Source organism: Leopardus geoffroyi, chromosome A3 (assembly GCF_018350155.1).
Source record: "Leopardus geoffroyi isolate Oge1 chromosome A3, O.geoffroyi_Oge1_pat1.0, whole genome shotgun sequence".
In the NCBI taxonomy this organism is placed as follows: Eukaryota; Metazoa; Chordata; class Mammalia; order Carnivora; family Felidae; genus Leopardus; species Leopardus geoffroyi.
The window spans coordinates 127,091,123-127,112,594 of record NC_059336.1 but is presented as its reverse complement, the minus strand read 5'-3'; the positions used below and the strand labels follow the sequence as shown (position 1 = coordinate 127,112,594).

Below are 21,472 nucleotides of genomic sequence, written 5' to 3'. Positions count from 1 at the left end.
TTAAAATGTTTTTCATTTAAGCTAATGCTCTAAATTATGAAAATTCAAAATGCAGTTTCATGAATGTAATTGTAAACATGAAAAAATGCTTTAACACTTAAAAGATCAACTAACATACTATGCACTATAGATAGATGAAAGTTTTTTGTACTTTTCCCTTTCTACTTCTTATGCATAAGATTTAATAAAAAAGAAAATTAACTTTTTATTTTTATTTAACTTTGCAATGTGTGACTCCTGTGTTTCCCCAACCAGGCAGTCAACCTAACGAAAGCAAACATGTTTTATATTCATTGTATATCCAGCAGTTAGCAACTCAGTAAAAAAGGAATGGGAAAACAGGGAAAGAAAAAAGAAAAAACAATATGAAAATAGGTACTATTATGAAATTAATGGGAAGAGCATTAGCTCTCATTTCAATTTAACAACAATTTACTATGTGCCAGGTACTGTGTTAGGATCTAAAGTCTTAGAAGGATCTGCTTACTTTAAAAATTCATTGAATCTAAATATTGGCTCCATTATCTGAAAATGGAGATGGATAATGGATTGGTAAGACAATTTAATGAGGAAAACTATAGAGAGCACTGTAAACTTCATAAAAACTATACAAACACACATAAAGATAATAATGATAAACTAGCTACAATTCTGCAAACATGATAATGAAAAAGGAAATTAGTAGTTTAAGAGATAAAGTTAAATTTCCCAAGTTCTTATAAAAGGACAGTAAAGTAGAAAAAGATATCCTGAAGACAGATGTCTGAAATAAATGTTATCTTGCATTCCTCAAATAATTATTGACTACTTAAGAAGAAGGTAATTCAGAGACAAAGATTAAATCCTTACCATCAATGACCTCATGGTATAATAAGTAAGATGGTCCAGTAAACTATATAATAACAGTTGAAGGTAATAAATCTTATACCACTGTGGAAATACTGATCATGAGGTCTTTGTAAATGTTTTGATTTCACTGACAAATAGTTTCCATCAGGAACACTATAAAAGTAAATGTGGAAGCAGATATGGAAGCAGATGGTAGCCATGGGTTTTTAGAAAAGGAATATTATTCAGGAGAGGGAGAATATGACATAAAAGTAAAGATAAAACTTTGAAGAAACTAAATCAGAATGAAAGGTGAGAAGAAATAGAGAAAGAGGAGGGAAGGAAGGAAGAAAGGAAGGAAGGAGAGAAAGAAGGAAGGGAGGGAGGGAAGAAGGGAGGGAGGGAGGAAGGGAAGAAGGAAGGAAAAAAGGAAAAGAGGAAGGGAGGGAGGGAAGAAGGAAGGAAAAGAGGGAGGGAAGGAAGGAAGGAGAGAAAGAAGGAAACTTGAGTATCCTCAGCCTAGAAGGTTTAGAGAAAGAATTTCCTCAAAGGCATATGAGTCACTAGAAGATGAGAGCATTCGTTATTCTTTATTGGGGCTATAATGTGTGAAATACTAAAAATTAATTTGTTTTAAATTCTGGAATTTCAGTATGCTGCTTCTTATCTCAGAAAGCCTTTTTTTATTTTTAAATTGTTTAATGTTTATTTATTTTTAAGAGAGAGAGACAGAGTACGAGCAGGAGAGGGCAGAGAGAGAGGGAGACACAGAATCCGAAGTAGGCTCCAGGCTCTGAGCTGTCAGCACAGAGCCTGAAGTGTGGCTCGAACCCACGAACTGTGAGGTCATGACCTGAGCCGAAGTCAGACACTCAACTGACTGAGCCACCCAGGCACCCCTCAGAAAGCCTCTTTTAACCTTCTGATATATTGAACACAAATCAAATTCTAAAAATTAAAAAGGACTTCAAAATATAAAATAAGGAACTATTTCTTATTATAAGAAGACAATTAAGTCCTTCAATATATTTTCTTTTTAATCTATAATCTGCCATGAGTTTATGAAAAATTAATAATAAAATAAAATATATAATTAACACATTTATAAATCTCCAGCTAAACAAAACTGCTCATCTTCACAATCTTCTAAATAGAATTTTCCCTTCCCTACCCTAATCTATAATTATTAAAAATATTAAGTTTTAACTTAAGTTCTGCATGTTTCACATAAATCTCTCCTCCCCAGCCAGAATAAATCTTTCAAATTCCTACACTCCCATGCACTCAGATTGGTCATTCTGTTCTGTATTATTTGTCAATATGTTTTTCCTTTCAAGTAGATTAAAACTCCGTATCTTGTCTATCTTTGTAACTTCCACAGTACTTACCAAGTGCTTCTTATACATCAAATCTTCAGATAATGTTTATTCAATTGAATAAACTGTTTTACCTATTTTAATCTAACAATATTTAATGTCTTATTTCAAATTTATCAATATGCAGTATTTTTCTATGCCTAAAGATTACTAAGAATTTTGTAAAATTATTGTGTTTCCAGTATAATCTCAGTTACTTTCATAATTCTATCCCAATTTAAAACTTTTCTCCTTGTTGCACTCTTTGTAAGAAAAAGCTGTTAAGCAAAGGAACTTTACACCCAAGTTCTAACAAATTCCCAAGCAGTTTTCAAAGACACATAGGAATGTGTTAGCCATAGCTAACATAAAATCAGTTTGAGTCAAAAACTAGAAAGAATTGCAAAAGTGAGAGTTTTCTCCCATCTGTTGTTATGAATTTATGATGTCATTCATGATTAAAAAAGGAAAACTCAGCAAATATATATTTTTAAATAAAGTGAAGTTCAAAAGTACTATATACAACAATGTGAATACACTTAATTCCACTGAACTGTATATCTAAAAATCATTATAATGGTAAATTTGTGTTAAGTATATTTTACTCTAATAAAAAACTGCTCGATCCTCCTTTTTAATAATTTGCTTCTAGTAAAAGGACTTCCATGGGACCTGGAACAGTATATTACACACCGTAAAATAAATTGGCCCAAACAGGTATAGCATTGAACTCATTCCTTAATAAAGTATTCTGAAAAGTAACTATTCAAAACATATGATAGACTTCAACATATAAAGATAAGTATTCCTCAGCCCATTCTTCATAGGTGGGATTCCGTAAGCCAGGAAACCCTACTGGTAGTCTTTTTACTTATAGCTAAGGCACGAGAAAGCCCCTTTCTAAACTATTAATAATAGCTACTAATAATCACATGCTTGCTATGTACCAGGATCTGTGGTAGACATTTCATGTATATTATCTCTAACATTAGTCCCATGAAAAGCAATCAAATAACCCCTACTCCACTCTCTAAGTCTTCATAATCACAAACATTAGAGCATTGAAACTCTTTTTTAAATCTAGGTAGGTGTGGAAAATATGTCACATTCCTAGGATTGCCTTCATAACAGTCTTCAGATTATCCGAGCAACCATTTTTATGGTTCATCCTTTGTTATTGGTATAGAATAAAAATGAAGTTAGGGGCACCTGGGTTGCTCAGTAGGTTAAGCATCCACTTCGATTTCTCCTCAGGTCATAGTCTCAAGGTACGGTTAGTGAGATAGAGCTCCTTGTGGGCTCTGTGCTGACCATCTTCCCTTCTCCCTACCCCTCCGCACCTCTCAAAAAAAATGGATTTAAGAGGGAGTTTCTTATTCATTAGACCCAAGCCATTCCATGGGTAGATTCCCTTTAAAAAATGGCTGTTGCATAGAAAGATGATGATTAATATCCTATGAGTTTTATAACTGAGAGAATTCATAGAAATGAGATCATTTGTTCAGTTCCAGACTCATAATATGCCCTCAATAAGTGTAAACTAAGGGTATAAATAAATGAATAAGCAAATGAGATAGGAAACAGATAACATCCTTCCTTTTGAGGTGTACGAAAGGTCATGATAATAGCTACTCTAACCTTTATTTGTCTTCTTTTTTTTGTCATCCTTTAGAAGCAAATAAAAGTTGCTAAAATACCAAAAAATATTACACATTCTTTGTTTTTTACATTTAATGCCTGTCCCTGTTTGTATTTCTCCTTTTATTTTTGATTAGCAACCCACAGGATACTTAATTTGCAGAACAACAGAATATCAGAAGTTATTTTAGTGATTATAATATGGCAGACGAGGAAACATCTAAAAGCCAAATGAGGCTACATGATATATTCAAGATCATGCAGAGAGAGTCAGAATGAAATCTCAAGTTTCCCAACTATTCTTTTAGCTCTTTAGTGGATTTTGCCTCTTAAATTTTGTTGGCTAAATTTATATAGTCTCTAAATCAGGAACCATGATATATACATGCATATCCCACATAGTACTTGGGAAACTGGTAGACAATTACTGGGTCTAGGTACATACTTGATAATTATGAGCATTCATGTAGTCACAGAACTGGGATTACTAATAGTATTCTGATGTCCATGCAGCACATCACAGGGCATTCATTATACATCACAAGACTGACACATTATGAAAATATTCCTTTATATTAGTTAGTACTTTTGATTTCCACTTCTAGAAATTTCCCAAGTCTAGGAGAGACTTTTACAGCACCATCTTAATGTTGACCATTTAGTCAGTGCTGCATTTAGGCCCTAAGTGCAGTTCTTGCTAACAAAATAAAAGATAAAACCTCCTTTGGAACCATTTTATCATGACTTAAAATGCTTTGAAATGTGTCTGTTCAAAGAGAAGCTTTTGTTAATGTTGACAGTGTAGTTCCTTTGAAGACTCTCCATAAGGAAAATCTATGAGAAAAACTTTCAGAAGTTGATAAGTGGACATAGCCACAATTAAAATGAACTATGATAGAAAGGAAGGCCTGAAACATTTGGGACTTAAGCCTTCTGCTAGAAAAATACCTTTTGCTAGAAAAGTTAAGACTATAGCAATCTTAAATGCATATTGCTATGTGGAAGAAACCAGTCCGCACATAATATATGATTCCAACTACACGATATTCTGGAAAAGACAAAATTATAAATACAGTAAAAATATGAATGGTTGTCTGAATTGGGGGAAGGGATGAAGAGGGATGGATAGGTAGAGCAGAGGGAATTTTTAGGGCAGTGAAATGATTCTGTATGATACTGTACAGGTGAACACATGGCATCACACATCTGACAAAACTCAAAACTGTGCAACAAAAAGAGTGAACTCTAATGTAAACTATGAACTTAGATAATAACAATGTATCATATTGGTTCAACAATTGTAACATATATACCACACCAATGCAAAATGTTAACAGTAAGAGGAAATTGGGGAGATGGAAGGAATATTATGTGGTAATTCTGTACATTCTATTCAATTTTTCCATAAATGTAAAACTACTTTAAGAAATAAGTTCTGAAAGTTGATATTATAAAAATATTAATGGTTTATAAAGCCATGCTTTCTCATTTCTTAACAAGAGTTTTAATCTAGATGAGCATTATATCTCTTCAGATAAACACACTTTCAGCTCTATACATCTTCATAACATTATATATTTTTTAATTGTTGGTGATATTACATTTTTTCTTTGTAACCACCTCCATACTGCTCTTTCTTTGTATACAGCACCTTCAAAAATATTCCTAGATCCGGGGTGCCTGGGTGGCCAGTCAGTTAGGCATACAACTCTTGGTTTTCAGCTCAGGTCATGATCTCACAGTTGGTGAGCTCGAGACCCGCATCAGGCTCTGCACTGCCACTGCTTGGGATTCTCTCTCTCCTCTCTCTCTGCCTGTTTCTGCCTCTCTCTCTCTCTCTCTCCCTCTCTCTCTCTCTCTCTCTCTCTCTCAAAAAATAAATAAACATTAAAAAAATAGTAATAAAAGAAAGCACTATTGTTAATCATAAGACATAGCAATCATAAAATGTTTAAGTAGTTGGTAAAAGCATTATAGAAGCTGAAGTTTAAGGATAGATAAGATTTTAAAAGTTATAAAAGGAGAGTACCTTAGGAAAGGAATGACTATGAGCAAAATAGGAAAATATTAGTTGGTAGAAACTGAAGCATTAAGAGAATAGTTAAGTTATAGGGAAGTTGTGGGGTGGTCATCTGGAAAGATACATTAGGTCAGGTCACATTATGGAGGCTCAAAAGAATGGAAAAGGACGAGTAGGTCAAAAACTCCTAAGGAGAAGGAAGCAATGGGATTTGATAATGGGGAGTAAATGTCAGGTAGGAGAATGAATGAAGACTGTTAAGATTTTAGATATACAATAGTGAGTTGAAGTTATTGACCCACAGCACTATGGAAATTAGAGCAGTATACTGTAGCAGTTAAGACCTTTGGTCCTGAGGCAGACTGACTGGTTTGAATTCTGAATCTGTCAATTAATATTTTGTGACCACAGATAAGTTATTTAAACTCACAGTGTAAAAGAGAGATGAAATAATATCTTACTACGAGGTTATTTAAGGATCAGATGATTTACAATAAAGAACTTAGAATATCTCCTGACTTATACTTTGCATTTAATGAATATTCTTTTTAAAATTATTGTTACACAATTGAAATTTGAATTTGAGAAAGACATAATTTGGTACCAAAACCATAGATTTGGTATGGTAGATGATCACATGAAAATTGAAGAGATTTCTAAGGAATATAAAACAGAAATAAAAGCAAAAGTCCACGGGCTAAACTTTGGAGTTTGCTTATATCTAAGAATCAGAAAGTAAAATAAATAGTATGGTCAAAGAAATAAGGGGCGGTACAATGCCACAAAGTGAAGGTTTCAAGGACGGAGGGCAGGTGCAATGCAAAAAAAAAAAAAAAAAAAGGTTTTTTTTTTTTTAGTGCAAACTGAAAAAATAGTGAAAATCCTCAGTGACTCTTTTTTTTTTAAGTTTATTTATTTTGAGAGACAGAGAAAGTGTGAGTGGGAGAGGGGCAGAGAGAGAGGCAGAGAGAGAGAATCCCAAGTAGGCTCTGCACTCAGCTTGGAGCCCAGACATGGGGCTCAAATCATGAACTGTGAGATCATGGCCTGAGCGGAAGTCAGATACTCAACAGAGTAAGCCACCTAAGTGTCCCCTGGTTAAATACTTATTATGTCAAGCACAAAATAGGAAATTTTTTGCCCTCAAAGAATTTAAAACCTAGTGAGAAAGGCAGACAATAAAATAAATAAGTAAAAGACATAGTATGTTGACAGCAAAGTTCTAAGTAAGAAAAGATAAAAGCAGGAATGGGGCATATGAATGTTAGCAGGAAGAAAAAGCCACACTAAGAAGGTGACATTTGAGTAAAGTTCTAAGGAAGGGAGTGCAGGGCAAGCTATACAGACACCTTGGAGACAAGCATTTCAGGAAAAGAAAGCAAGTGAAAAGTCCCTGAGGCAGGGATATTTCTAATGTTTCAAAAAACAGCAAAGTCAGAGTGGTTTCAGTAGAAGGAACAAAGGGAACATAGTAGAGAGGGCTTCAGGGAAGTAAGAGAGATCATTGTCAGCTCATTACACATAAAAGTAAGAATTTTTTTTCCTCTGAGTAAGATGGAAGGCCTTTAGAAGGTTTTGAGCAGAGCTGTGATGTGTTCTGACATATTTTAAATAATCATTATGGCTAGCTAATGTGTTCAGAATAGAGTGAAGGGGAGCAAATAATAAAGCAGAGAGACCAGTTAGGATTCTATTACAATCATCCTGGCAAGAGAAGCTAAGGCCGACAGGATTTGCTGATGGGCCAGCTATGGGTTATGAGAAAACCTATTAAAAAAAGGAGAAGAAGAAGTATGAAGGATGACTCCAAGATTTCTAAGCTAAGTAACTGAAAGAATGGGGTGACCATTCACTGAAATGAGAAGTCCTGGAGGAAGAGTTTAGGGAGAAATATCAGAAACTCAAGTTAAGTTTGAGACACCTATTAGACATCACAGTAGAGATCCTGAATAGACACTTATGCATCAAGTTCAGGGAAGAAGTCCCCAAAACTTCCCTTTAAAAAAAATTACATGCACTCCAAATGTCCAAAATCTATAAAATTACAAAAATATTATAATTATAGAGACTCAGATCATGAGTTTATTCTTTTCCCCGTAGCCTGGATAGGTGGAATGGTTTAATGACTATTTCTTCTGAATTTGCTGTTATAGCATGTGTCTGTGCTTTAAAAACAAGCAAAATGAACAAACAGACAAAACATTAAATAGGAACACTTGACAAGGATAGTTTCAGACAATGATATATTTTACAGCAAAGTGAAGAAAATATGATTTGGAACTCTTCTGACATCTTTATAAACTAATCCTCTGAGCCCAAAGAATAATTTTTTTAGCATGCTCTACTAAAAAATTCTCAAAATGGTGGCTGACTCTATAAATATTTTTTATGTGGCAATTTAGATGGAACTAAAGATCAACTTCACTACATACTTTGTTTTACATTTTGCTTAACTAAATAAAGTTAAATGGATATTAACTCAGAGGTTTTTATATTTCAGGTACTATCAACATAATTTTGCAAGTCTATTTAATAGAATGCCCTGCTTCTCTTCTCATGCTCACTGTTATGCCTCCAAAAGCTTGTTACTTTAAGCTGAAGTAGCACAGAGATTTATTCTAAGGTTGAATAAAAGCAAGTATTTTTTAAGTGGCTTTTCATCCTTTGAATATTTTTCTTCTGATCTAAAATCATTCAACTTTTACATTTTAGGAACAAAGATGAAGAGAACAAGGTGCAAGGAGAACGGGTTTCAGTTTAAAATGTGTTTTACCATAGCCCCCAGTGCAGCCTCTAGAAACCTGGCTATAAAGACGAAAACACATAAGAGCTAAAATGTTACCTCCCTCCTAGCCTCCAATTTTCTAATTCCAGATACAAGAACTCACAGAACTAGGCAGGAAGGTGGAGGTGATGTCTGTTTGTGTGTGCATATATGTGTGTTTGGGTAGGAAGTAGTGGGGAAAGGGGTGCTTAAGTAATAACACTGGCGGGAGCGAGTTTTGCATTTGGAAAGATGTAGTAGTATTCCTCCTTTTTTTAAAATAAGAAAAGCTCTGTAGGTAAAAGCAGTAATTGGGGAAGTGGCATGGAAAAGTCCTGTAAGCAGTACAGAATGTGTGAGATTAAACTTATCACATAGTTCAGAGTATGAAAGAACCAGGAGTGGTTGTAAGTTTTGTGAAACTGAATAAGGGAAACCTCTTTTAAAATGGAGTCAGTGAGGCACCTGGGTGGCTCAGTCGGGTAAGCATCTGACTTCATCTCAGGTCATGATCTCATGGCCCGTGAGTTTGAGCCCTGCATTGGGATCTGTGCTGACAGCTCAGAGCCTGGAATCTGCTTCAGAGTCTGTCTCTCTCTCTCTGTTCTTCCCCTGCTCACACTCTGTCTCTGTCTCTCTCTCAAAAATAAATATTTAAAAAAAAATTTTTAATGAAGTCAGGAGGCCAGAAGCAAAAGATCTTATGCCCTACCCCTGGCTGTCAGTTGCAGACCCCAATAGGAAGAGCATATCTTGCCCTCTCAATTGAGAGAAGCCTATACTTTTACTACCCCAGTAGGAGGAAGAAAGATTTTCTCCTTGCCTAACAATAGCCCAGTGAAGGAGAGACAGCCACAACTTAGCCAATGAAAAGTCACTACACTTTGAACTCCCCATTTATTCCAATGTACTTTTTGTTTATAATAGCTCTTCTAACTCCCCTCTTTTTTCTATAAGTGTTCCTTGTCTTTCTTCTCCAGACTCGCCTAGGATTTTGCCATAGCATGCATGTCTTGAATTGCAATTCTCTGCTATTCAAAAAAAAATTGTTGTTAGCAGTTTCTGCACCATTTATTCAAGAAAGGATAGAAATATGTAGAAAAATCTCTTTTTAAAAAGCCTTCTAAGGGCGCCTGGGTGGCTCATTCACTTAGGCCTCCGACTTTGGCTCAGGTCATGATCTCTCAGTTTGTGAGTTCAAGCCCCACATTGGGCTCTATGCTAACAGCTCAGAGCCTGGAGCTTGCTTCAGATTCTGTGTCTCCCTCTCTCTCTCTGCCCCTCCCCAGCTTGCACTCTGTCTCTCTGTCTCTGTCTCTGTCTCTCTCTCTCAAAAATAAATAAACATTAAAAATTTTTAAATAAAAAAAGCATCCTAAATATTAGGAATAAGACTGGAAGCACATAGGTTTGCCCTTGAGAAATAGATGTGAGAACAGAATTTGATATTCACACACAGCAACAGAAAACAAGGAAAAGAACCAAGGTTCGTCCAGACAAATCTTGACTGTGATGAAATTTCCCTTGTATAACAGACAAAAGAAAAAAATCCGAAAGGGGCTTGTAATAATAATAAAAAGAAAAAAGAGGTAAATGAGGACCCTTGTAGAAAAAAAGTAAAAGGAACATCTTCATAAGACTCAAAGGAATAGGCATATTCCTGAAAATAATCCAATTCCTGATCCAAAATAATTCAAGAAAAGGTCAGTCATTCTAAATAGTTACTAATTATTGAGTAATTACTGTGTATCAGCAAATTGTTATTCATTATTGAGGAATTACTACATATCAGAGCCACTACAAATACATAACATGTATTAGCTCATTTAAACTTCACAATGATCCAATGAAATATTGTTATCACCTTTTTAGTAATGAGAGTTTGCAGGGGCACCTGGGTGGCTCAATCGGTTAAGCCTCTAACTCTTGGTTTCGACTCAGGTCATGATCTCACGGTTCGTGAGTTCAAGCTCTGTGTTGGGCTCCGCACTGATGTTGTAGAGTCTGCTTGGGATTCTCTCTCTACCTCTCTCTCTGCCCCTCCCCCACTCGTGCTTGTTCTCTCTCTCAAAATAAATAAACTTGAAAAAAATGAAAAAAAAAAAAGAAATGAGGACTTGCCCAAGGTCATAAAACTATTAAGAATTCAAAAAGATATAGCTGTTATGAGCAGGTGTAAAAATTTATTATTCATTCACTCAATATTTTACGTGTACTCACAAAGGGCAAGTGCTATTCTAGGCACATGGGAAAGAATCTTGCCTTCAAGGAACTTGCATTCTTTCTAGAAAAGTGTTTATATGTTTAAGAAGGTGGTGAGTTTGGGTGGAGGCGTGGAGAGAAATCAGAGCAAGATATAGAAGTTGGAAAGTACATTGCTAGGGGGTAATAATTAAAGAATACAGAGAAATTGAGATGTTTTTAGTGTGTTTCAGAACCTTGGCTTGTAATAGAATTTAATCCAGTCACATATATTTTGTGAATTGATACATTTAGTCTTCTTTCTGCATTGTATGCTTTCTGCTTTTTAATGCTTTCTTGATGCCTCCTTCTTTCCTTACTTTAAGTAACCAATTTTACTGTTGCTTCTCTGTATAATGTTTTGAAAAGTATTATTCTACTGATGGCTACCTTTAAACTGTGTATATTATACATTTCTTTACCAATCTTAAGCAGAGAAAATAAGTTCCATAAGGTGGGTTCTCATACGTGTTTTCTGTATTCTATCTCTGAGCTTAATACAATGGTAGGATTAAAATGTATTTGTTTTATGAGTGAATAAATTAAGAATAGGTACTAACTACATGATCATAATTCTGCTCTGGGGCCAAAGGTAGACTGTGGGGGAGAAATAAAAATTAGAAAGTGAGGGGTGCCTGGATGGCTGTTGGTTAAGCGTCTGACTTTGGCTCAGGTCATGATCTCACAGTTTGGGAGTTGGAGCCCCACGTTGGACTCTGCGCTGACATCTCAGAGCCCGGAGCCTGCTTCGGATTCTGTGCCTCCCTCTCTCTCTACCCCTCCCCTGCCCACACTCTGTCTCTCTCTGCTTCTCAAAAAATAAATACATGTTAATTTTTTGTAATTAGAAAATGAATCCAGAGAAAAGTAGGAAAGAATTCTTCAGAAAGTGCCTCTATCCCAATCCTGACACTAATTTTGCGGTCTTAAAAATCTTACCTATCCTCTTTGAACCTCTATTTTTTACTTAAAAAAAAAAACAAGTGGATTAGAACAGTGGTTTGTTACCATTTTTATGAGTCACAGATACTTTTGAGAAACCTATAAAGGCTAATATTCTTCTCTATAAAAGACTTATACATATATATCATGAAAAATAATACGTTGACATGTTTTACGAGTTCATGAAAAGCCTTTAATGTATATGTTATAATATAATATGGAAACATCAGTGAAATATTTTGTAATGTTTAAAGGTAATTGGATAATTCACACACACATACACACAAAACCTTCTCCATACTTCATAATAAAGAAAGCCCCAAACTCCCAAACTAAGAGAAAGCATTTAACCAAAGTAGGAAACAAAACACTTATAAATGCAGTGAAATGTTTTGAAATGTTAAAGTCCAACGTCTTCTTTTAAGTTCTCATAACATTTATTTCAGATAGGGATGAAGTTGTTTAAGCTTAGCTTTTCTTGACAAACCAATTCTGATTGGTCGACTGCATGTCTTAAGAGGTAGTACTCTTGAAATTCCATGTGAAAAATTACTACCTAAAATATAAGATAATAAAAGTGCATAAGGGAGTAAAATTGTAGTTGTAGTTTCTAAGCTTAAAAACTTTACTTCTTTTTTTTTCATTTCTTTTTTTTTTTTAATATAATTTATTGTCAGATTGGTTTCCATATGACACCCAGTGCTCATCCCAACAAGTTTTACTTACTTCTAATCATGATCTGGAAACATTTACTGAGTCACTGAGCTAATAAATGTTATAAATTAATTAGTTTATTTAATCCTATCCCCATTTTTAAAATGTGAAAGTCTCAACACAAAAAAAAGTTAAGTAACTTGCCCACATAAAATAACAACTAAAAAAAAAAATCATCATTCCAGTCAGGTATTCTGACTTAAAAACAATAACAAAACTATATAATTAACTTGATGTTGTGGCTTTAAAAACCATGTCACTTTTTTTTAGAAGCTAAACAGTAGGCTATGCTGTTAATGATTACATTTGGCTTTAATAGAGACTATTATCAATAATAGAGCACAGATGTATTTCATCTGTTTATGTATAAATGGAGGGCTCTGATTTTGAAAGTTTTATTTAACATCACACGATCATATTCAAAAAAATTTAAAACATTTCATGGAGGTATATCTGTTACAAAATCAGTAGAACAGACAGGTAGTATTAACTATGCTTCATAATGAAATACAGAAATACCTCTAATTTTCAGAGTGCTTTTTTAAAAAAATAAATAAACAGTGAGGTACAAATATAAAGCTAAAAATGTATCAGGCTTTCAGCCAGCTTTAATGAATTAGTATGACCTTAATATAATAGCACATTTTACTGAAAATAGTATAATCAGCCTAATAATAATTCTGACAAAAGATAAATGGCATGATTTCTATTAAGCTGAACCAAACAGAACCTGTGTGTTTACCGATGTAAACAATAACGAAATAAAATACAAAGCTTAACTATATGCAAATAGGGAGAAAAAGACACAAAAATAGCTATAAATCAGTTTATGGTACTTTATTCAACATTAAAACTATAAACTTAATTATAAAAAATAAGAGAAAAAACATTACCAGTTGTTTTCATTTTTTAAATAAAACAAAATTGTTGGGTCATGTCTGATAGGCTAGATTTGGTTATAAACTAGATAATTTCAGCAATTTATACTAAGGGGACTTCATTATGAGATTATTATTTCAGAACAAAGCCATGATTAGTCCATTTGATTACTTTTTCAAAGAATAGCTCTCCTCTTTCATGGTCTAATATTACAGATATTTCTGGTGATTTTGCAATGGGTAGGAAATCACTGAACCAATTTATATCAACAGAGGCCTTTTGCAAAGCATATGTCCTTAAACAGTCATCAAGTTGTGGCTATGAGGATATGGTTCCTCATCTCCTTGGATTTCCCACCTTTTTATGAATAGATTGTGATCCCTTTTATTACTACTATACACCAGATTAATCTATTGCTTTGTGTTACTTAACAATCCTAAACATTCAAAAGTCATAAAATGTATTAGTAGTCTTTTAGAAATAATACTGACTCCAATGTTTTCTAAATCCTTGCAAGTCAAAGTCCACACGCCAGCAGCATCTACAGTTGCTTGTTGCAAATACAGAAGCTTCTGGCCTACCCCACAAAATAATCAGAATCGTTTAATAGGACACCCAGGTGATTCATCTATACATTCAGGTTAGAGAAGGCTTGGTGCTAAATGATATATAAAGCACCTGGCGCACTGACTGGCCTATTTCCCGTGTTCAAAACAATTTCAAACTACTTGTATTTTGCACACCAGAGAGACAGGAGAGAGAAACAAAGAGAGACCGGATGCCCCGGAATCATGACTGGTAGATGGGAGGCATCATGATGACCAGTGGGTAGGTATCAGAAACATTTCAGCACCAGGGCAGAACCCACCACTCCCCAATGCCTTCAAAATCCCATAGGCAGGGGCGCCTGGGTGGCACAGTCGGTTAAGCGTCCGACTTCAGCCAGGTCACGATCTCGCAGTCCGTGAGTTCAAGCCCCGCGTCGGGCTCTGGGCTGATGGCTCAGAGCCTGGAGCCTGTTTCCGATTCTGTGTCTCCCTCTCTCTCTCTGCCCCTCCCCCGTTCATGCTCTGTCTCTCTCTGTCCCAAAAATAAATAAACGTTGAAAAAAAAAATTAAAAAAAAAAAATCCCATAGGCAGAAGCACAAGCAGGCACCCACTCCGCCTAGGCAGAATTAATCCATTTTTACTAGCCCCCCTCCTTCCCAGCATTCCCCAACTTTTCCCCTCCACTATGAGTTTTAACAAGTCTTAGAAAAACCACTCCGCTTGTATGCACTTCAAAAGTAAATCCAAGAGGACTGTCCTAACATGGTACTAAATAATCCTGGCTGACCACGTTATTTTTCATATTTCATGATGAGGCTCTTTTCCTTGTGAAGGCCCTGTAGACTATATGGGTTCAGATATTTCCAACACATGTAACGTTTCTTTTCCCGTTTGTGCACATACTTTAATTTTCTTCATACACTCAATTTCACTGTCACAATTGTAACCACGATGACCATATGAGTAGGCGCTCCCTAATCTTCCTTCAAAACCCTCCGGACATTCCTTCCTAATCTTCCTTCAAAGATACTTTGAGAAACGGTCCATGACTAAAGATGTTTTGGTAGATACATTTCACCTCCATCATTATTCTTTCTAGATCTAGTCTTGTTACCGAGCACCTGCAATTCCTGACCATATGCAAATTTAGTCATTTAGAAAACAGTTTCCTAATTTCAACCCTACCCTTACCTCACGAGTTAAAATAGATATTAGACTTAGCGTGTTTTATTCAGGTACTATAGACTTTTTTTTTTTTTAGGCAAAGACCTTTTTTAGTTGTTTAACTTTTCTTTAGTTTAATTTTTTTAATAGTCAAAAGTTTAAATGCCATAAGTTACATCATGTTAATAATATCTAAATGATATGTTTTTTAATTACTAAATAAAATATCAATATAAAAAGCCCCATAATATTTAAAGAATAGAGAACATGGATAATAAATACGCAATTCAGAATAACATCTCGTCAATGAAAAGTCAACTTCGATAAATATCTTTTTTGGTTTTGCCAATTAATGTTACACACACACATTATACGTGTATTAACCCCTGTCTCATCATGTAGCTATGGCAACACATCACTGCAAATATTTAAACACAGTTTTGTAGAGCACATTTCCCAGTAATATTCCAAATGGCTGATTGTAGCCATTTTAATATTTAGCTGATTTTTTAACTATTGGAATTTGCATCAGTAAACCATTAACAGTTACAAAAGTGCTAAATTTGTATTTATTTCCTAATAACCTATGTATATTCTCCTCATGCTAAAAACACAAAATGCAATAGTCATCTCAGAAGGTATTCTAGAAAATAACCAAAAATCTTACCTCCCTTCAGTAAGTAAGTAATTTTTTCCTCCCTAAGTTCATCAGAGAAAAAAGCAGGCCTTTTAGGTGGAGGATTTTCACAGTCTGAAAACAAGAATCAATATGTTATAGCAAAAAGTAACTTTTACATAAAATGTTAATACCATAAACAAATTACTTTCTCAAAAATGTTTCCTTCTATTGGCTTCTAATATTTGGGTAAATGAAGCAGGATTCATCAAGGCTCCTTTTAAAAATTTTAGCACTTGTAGGGGCACCTGGGTGGCTCAGTCAGTTAAGGGGCCGGACTCTTGATTTCGGCTCAGGTCATGATCTCATGGTTCCTGAGTTCAAGCCCCGCGTCCAGCTCTGTGCACTGACCACGTACAGCCTGCTTGGGATTCATTCTCTCTCTCTCTCTCTCTCTCTCTCTATCTCTCTCTCTCTCTCTCTCCTCTCTGTGCCCTGACCCCACTCAATCTCTCCATCTTTCTCTCTCTCTCTCTCTCTCAAAATAAATAAATAATCTTTAAAAAAATTTTCATCACATGTTACCTTCAACTTCACTCTATTACTTAATGTCTGAACAGGATTTCATAGAAAAATAATGTGCATCAATAAATATTATCTTACACTTTACCTCTATCTCCTTTTTTCCCAAAATTATATATTTCGCCTACACAGGAAAAAAAGCAGAATTTTTTTATCATGATAAAAAATATTTTAAAACTAATTTCATACCTTCCTTAGAAGTGGAATAAAGTAATTCTTCCTCTGCTGCTCTTAAACAGCAATATTCATTTGGAACTTCCTGTTTGCCATTATTGGATACTGCTTTCCATTTAAATAAACTTTGGTGTCTCTTATGCATATTAGGACATGTTATAGTATCACGGAGCAAAGAAGATACACATATTTCGTTGACTGTAACCATTTTCAAATCTTCTTTCATCTCCTTTTTTACCTCCTCAATATCATTATTTTCTCTAAGGTAATATTCTTGCCCATTGTTTGTTTCCGCAGTGCTTACAATTTTGTTTTCCTTACTGATTTCATGAAACATATGAAGTTCTTCAAGTACTAAATCAAATTTACTCTTCATCTCAAAATTGCTCACTATTGTCTGAGCTTCTGTTGATAAACACTTGGCAGTTAAATCCTGAAAACATTCATTGTTCCCTAGACTCAAATCAGTTTCAAATTGATGATTAACACATTCTGTAGAGTCATTCTTTGGATGAAAATGCTCTGAATTAGCTAACTCACTTTCTTGCAAAACATGCTCATATTCATTTCTGTCAGCTACATTATTTTGATTAATATATTTGGTTTCTTCCGCATTTACTTTTTTACTCATTAGTGAAACTGGTTGCATAGAAAACATGCCATCCATTAAACAAAAATTATTCTTCTCTTCCTTTTCTGTCTTAATGTCTTTGTTAATTTGGCAACTGTTTGTTAAACTTTGTGCTGTGACTTTTACTTCCTCTTTCAAAATTGAGTCTTGTTTTTTCCCGTTGATTTCACTTAGCAAGCTCCCAAAATTTAGAACCTGCATTATAGTCCCAAGATTGGTTTGTTCACTATGGTTTATGTTGTGGTTTGTTGGTATGGCCCGGGGCCTAATATTGAAGAAATCTTCAAATATGCACTTAAAACTAATGCTGATCTTATTATGCTCCTTTTTCCTTTCAGTATTTAAATCCTGGTTATACATATTTACTTCATACAATTTTTCATTAATATATCTATGGTTCTGTATAAATTGAGAACCAGATTTAACATGTGTTTTAACAGCATTAGGTGTACAGCGAGTCCAATTTTCCTCATTCATGAATTGTTCAGGACAGCTCTTATTCTTGTAAATGTCTTTTGTCAAAGAAATTTCATCCATCTCATCAAAATCCATTAAAAGAGGATTTTTTTCATATGTTTCAAAAATTGGAAAATGTTTATTTTTAGTCGTCATAGTGAAGGAAGGTTTTTTCTTAGACTCTTCAAAAACTTGTTCAGTTTTAAATAACTTTCTTTTTCTTAACATAGGTTTCATGTTACCTTCTAATAGTCTTGAAAAAGTTAAAGTCCTTGCTAGATACACAGTATGATTTTCCACTATACTATTTTTTGAATAATGCAAATACATTATCCATTTGACAATGCATCTCTCTTGTAATTTAGGATCATTTTCAATTCTAATGAAACAGTTAAAGTTATTCAGCAAAGAAGCTATGTTGGTTTTCAATATGCTATTTAGAGGTCCTGAAATACTGGTTTGTAAACATACACTTAACATATCATTTTTTCTATTGACATTCATATTCTTAGTTATTAGATTTTGAAGATCAACTCGCTTCTTATCCTTGAAAATTTCATGCCAGTTTAAAACATTATCATTTTTTTGATTTCCTGAGATATTTTCATGAAAATTCAAAATTTCCATAATGGAATTTTCAAAAAGTTTGCTTAAATGAGAGCCTTTTTGTGTAGCAGAATATCTTAATTGTAGCATATTGTTGCTTTCTCCTGTACCATTTAACTGAAAAAAACTTATTAAAGCTTTTTGGCTACCAAGTGTTCCTATCATGAGAGGCTTTGATTGTTCTTCACCTGTATTCAGGGCTTTTGTATAGTGATAATCTCCTTTGCTTAAAAGATCTATTTCTACTAATTGTAGAAAATTCAATTGTTCTCCAGTTCTTTTAACATTTTCACTTTGAGTCTTGTAATTACCCCAAATCCAACAAACTGCCCCTATTTTTTCTGAGATGTGACTAATATTAGAGCCCTGGCTTTGAGACTTTTCTAATCTGGTAAACGTATGGATGTCCAGGCATGTTTCTGCTTCTTCCAAATTTGCATTCCCCAGTATTATAGTGAAATTCTTTTCAGAGTCTGTTACATCAGATTTGATACTACTGTGGTTATAGTAGTTTAAACCGATCAAGTCTTTTTTTCTCACACAAATATTTTGGTTGCTGAGTGACTGGTGGTTACTTTCATAGCATGCAGAAAAAATATTTTCTGCATCGGCATCCACAATGTTTTTATCATCCTGTAACTTTTGCTTCTTAACATCAGGTCTATTTTGGGACCAGTAAACGTTTGTGAAATCCCTAACATATGCCTCGTTTTTGTCATTCTTCTTCTTTGCTGTTCCCTTTAAATAGACAGAGGACATTTTGCTATTTAAATCAGTTGGAAACTCAGGGATACTTATTGTGCCTCTATCTCTAAAATAGCTGGCTTTGGCAATTTCCATGCTGGGCTGGTTTTGAGATTTTGATATATTTAGTGCGGATGCTGAAACGTTATTTTCCTTTTTATGAGATGGCGTAACACCGTCAGCTTTCCATCTGCACTTAATATCAAGAAATGGTGATTTGGTTTCCTTGTAAAAGGTAACATCCCCAAATAGGTTTTCTGTCTGTTTCACATAACTATCGTCTTCCTGAATACCGTCCCTCCCTTGCACTGAATATCGTTTTCCAGCCGCATTTCTTTTAACTCCATGTATATCGTCTGTAGAGGGGTTGGCCAGAAGCGGACGGACCTCTGCTCCAGTTCTGTCACTGCGGTGCACACCGAAAACCTCTTTGTCCTTCAGTCCTGCTTCACAAGACTTTCCAGAAGCCCTCAAACCAGAATCAAAACTTCGTGAGGGGAGAGACTGCAAACAGCTATTCACCTCAAATTTGCCATTTGGGCATCTCGGACTACATATCTGCTCCCCACCGACTGATTTTTTCACACGCGAGTCTGTGGAGTTACCAAAAATCACATTAGCTGAAAGAAGGGCCGGGAAGGGTCTGGGCGACAACAACTGCCAGGCTTTTTCCACCTCAGACAAGCGAGGCACCAGAGGCAGCCTCCACTCCACCTCAGAGGCACTGCCGGGCTCCGTTAGACGGGGCCGCTTACTTCGGGGCGGTCGGGAACCAGCGTCCTCAGGAGGCGGTAAGGAGGTGACAGGCTCCCTGAACCCGGCACCCTGCGCGGTGCACTGCGTGAAGGACATGGCAGCGAACCGAGATGTTCTGACGAAGTCTGGCCGCGCTCCAGCCTTTTAGCCGGCTCCAGACGGCTCCGCCTGGTCACGCCCCTGCCACGCCCCTCGAGGCCGGCTTCGGCCGGGGCCTCAGGGAAAGCCCCCACCCGACCACGCCCCAGCCCCGCCCCTCCGCCGTCCGGCCCCGCCCCCACTCTACCTGAGGTCCTGGAGCTCCGGTAGTCTCTCCCTCACAGCGCAGAGCCCCCGGGCCGTTACATTGTCTATTTTTAGCGCCTCTTTGCGGGTGCTTGGACTGTATCCTGTCTAAAGATTTTCTTCCCTCTGGTAGAATTAAGGGGAAAAGTCAGACTCTCTCTCTCTCTTAATTTGTGTCTCGTTTAATTTGTGAACAGAAACAGCTTTGCTTTTAAAATTCTAAAATTCTGTTTTCCTCGGAAGCGGCTTCTCCACAGTTGCTCTCGAGAGTCTTCTCCAGTAAAAAAAAAAAAAACAACAAAAAAAAAAAAAAAAAAAAAAAAAAAAAAACAAGGGTGTTCTGTGAGCGCCAGGCCAAATCTCTCCGTGTCTGGAAAAACTTTTAAAAAATGCTCGTAATCATCCCGGTGACATTTAAAATCAGATATTCACTTCACTAGTAAAGTGTGTCTAGGGGAAAAAAGACACTGGTATTTAACAATGTGAATTATTTCACGGGAGGAAATGTTGAAAATAATTATCCAGATAATTATTAATCTTCACTTTAAAACTGTAGAAAAATCGTTTTCATGTGTGCTGTGGGGTTCCACCCCCCAATATTGTGGATAAAATAAGTTACAGATAGAAACTGTATGTTTCAACTAGTTCAGTTACTGTAAGAATATATAATACAGTTTCCATTCATACCTAATAAGTTGTGTGAACGTTATTTTTCTTTTTCCTCTGCCTTGAGAATAATTTATTATTTCCCGTCCGTTCTGGTTTTTGTCAATTCCGTAATCATAAAGAAGAAAAAAAAAAGAAAATTATTTTCAAAATGTTTATTATTATGTACATGTTTATTAAGGAACGTGGGATTACTGTTCAGCCATCAAAAACCTCAGCCCCCTAATGATTGTTTCAAAGTTGGTCAGTTTTATGTTCCCTGGCAAAAACTTATAAGAACCACCATAATGTGCAACAGGAATCCTGATTTTAGAACCCATGGGAGCATATACGGCAAGATATGACTAGTGGACTACTTTATTTATTTATTTTTTTAATCTTTACTTATTTTTGAGGGAGACAAACAGAGCATGAGTGGGGGAGGGGCAGAGAGAGAGGGAGACAGAATCAGAAGCAGGCTCCAGGCTCTGAGCTGTCAGCACAGAGGCCGACACAGGGCTTGAACTCACTAACCGCAAGTTCATGACATGAGCCCAAGTCGGACACTTAACCGACTGAGCCACCCAGGCACCCCTCACTCCTTGTGCTTTTAAATATTAATCATCCGGGTTTTTTTCTTTTGGTCTTCTTAAGTTGGCTACAGCCTCCAGTGCAATATTAAAGCAGTTTTGTTTTGTTTTTTAACATTTATTTATTATAGAGAGACAGAGCATGGGAGGGGCAGAGAGAGAGGGAGACACAGAATCTGAAGCAGCCTCCAGGCTCTGAGCTGTCAGCACTGAGCCCGACGCGGGGCTCAACCTCACGAACCTCGAGATCATGACCTGGGCCTAAGTCCTCTGGTTAACCAGCCGAGCCACA

The 21,472-nt window shown here is 35.8% G+C and overlaps 1 protein-coding gene across 1 annotated transcript; it reads right to left on the bottom strand.

The window, feature by feature from the left end:
* Positions 1 to 11,983: 11,983 nt before the first annotated feature.
* RAD51AP2 (RAD51 associated protein 2) lies at positions 11,984 to 19,866 on the bottom strand. Its single transcript, XM_045447665.1, is given in 4 exon segments — positions 11,984 to 12,228; positions 12,230 to 12,344; positions 15,763 to 15,846; positions 16,483 to 19,866. Coding segments are annotated over 4 exon segments (3,513 nt in total). The 5' UTR covers positions 19,757 to 19,866; the 3' UTR covers positions 11,984 to 12,188.
* Between the last annotated feature and the right edge of the window lie 1,606 nt (positions 19,867 to 21,472).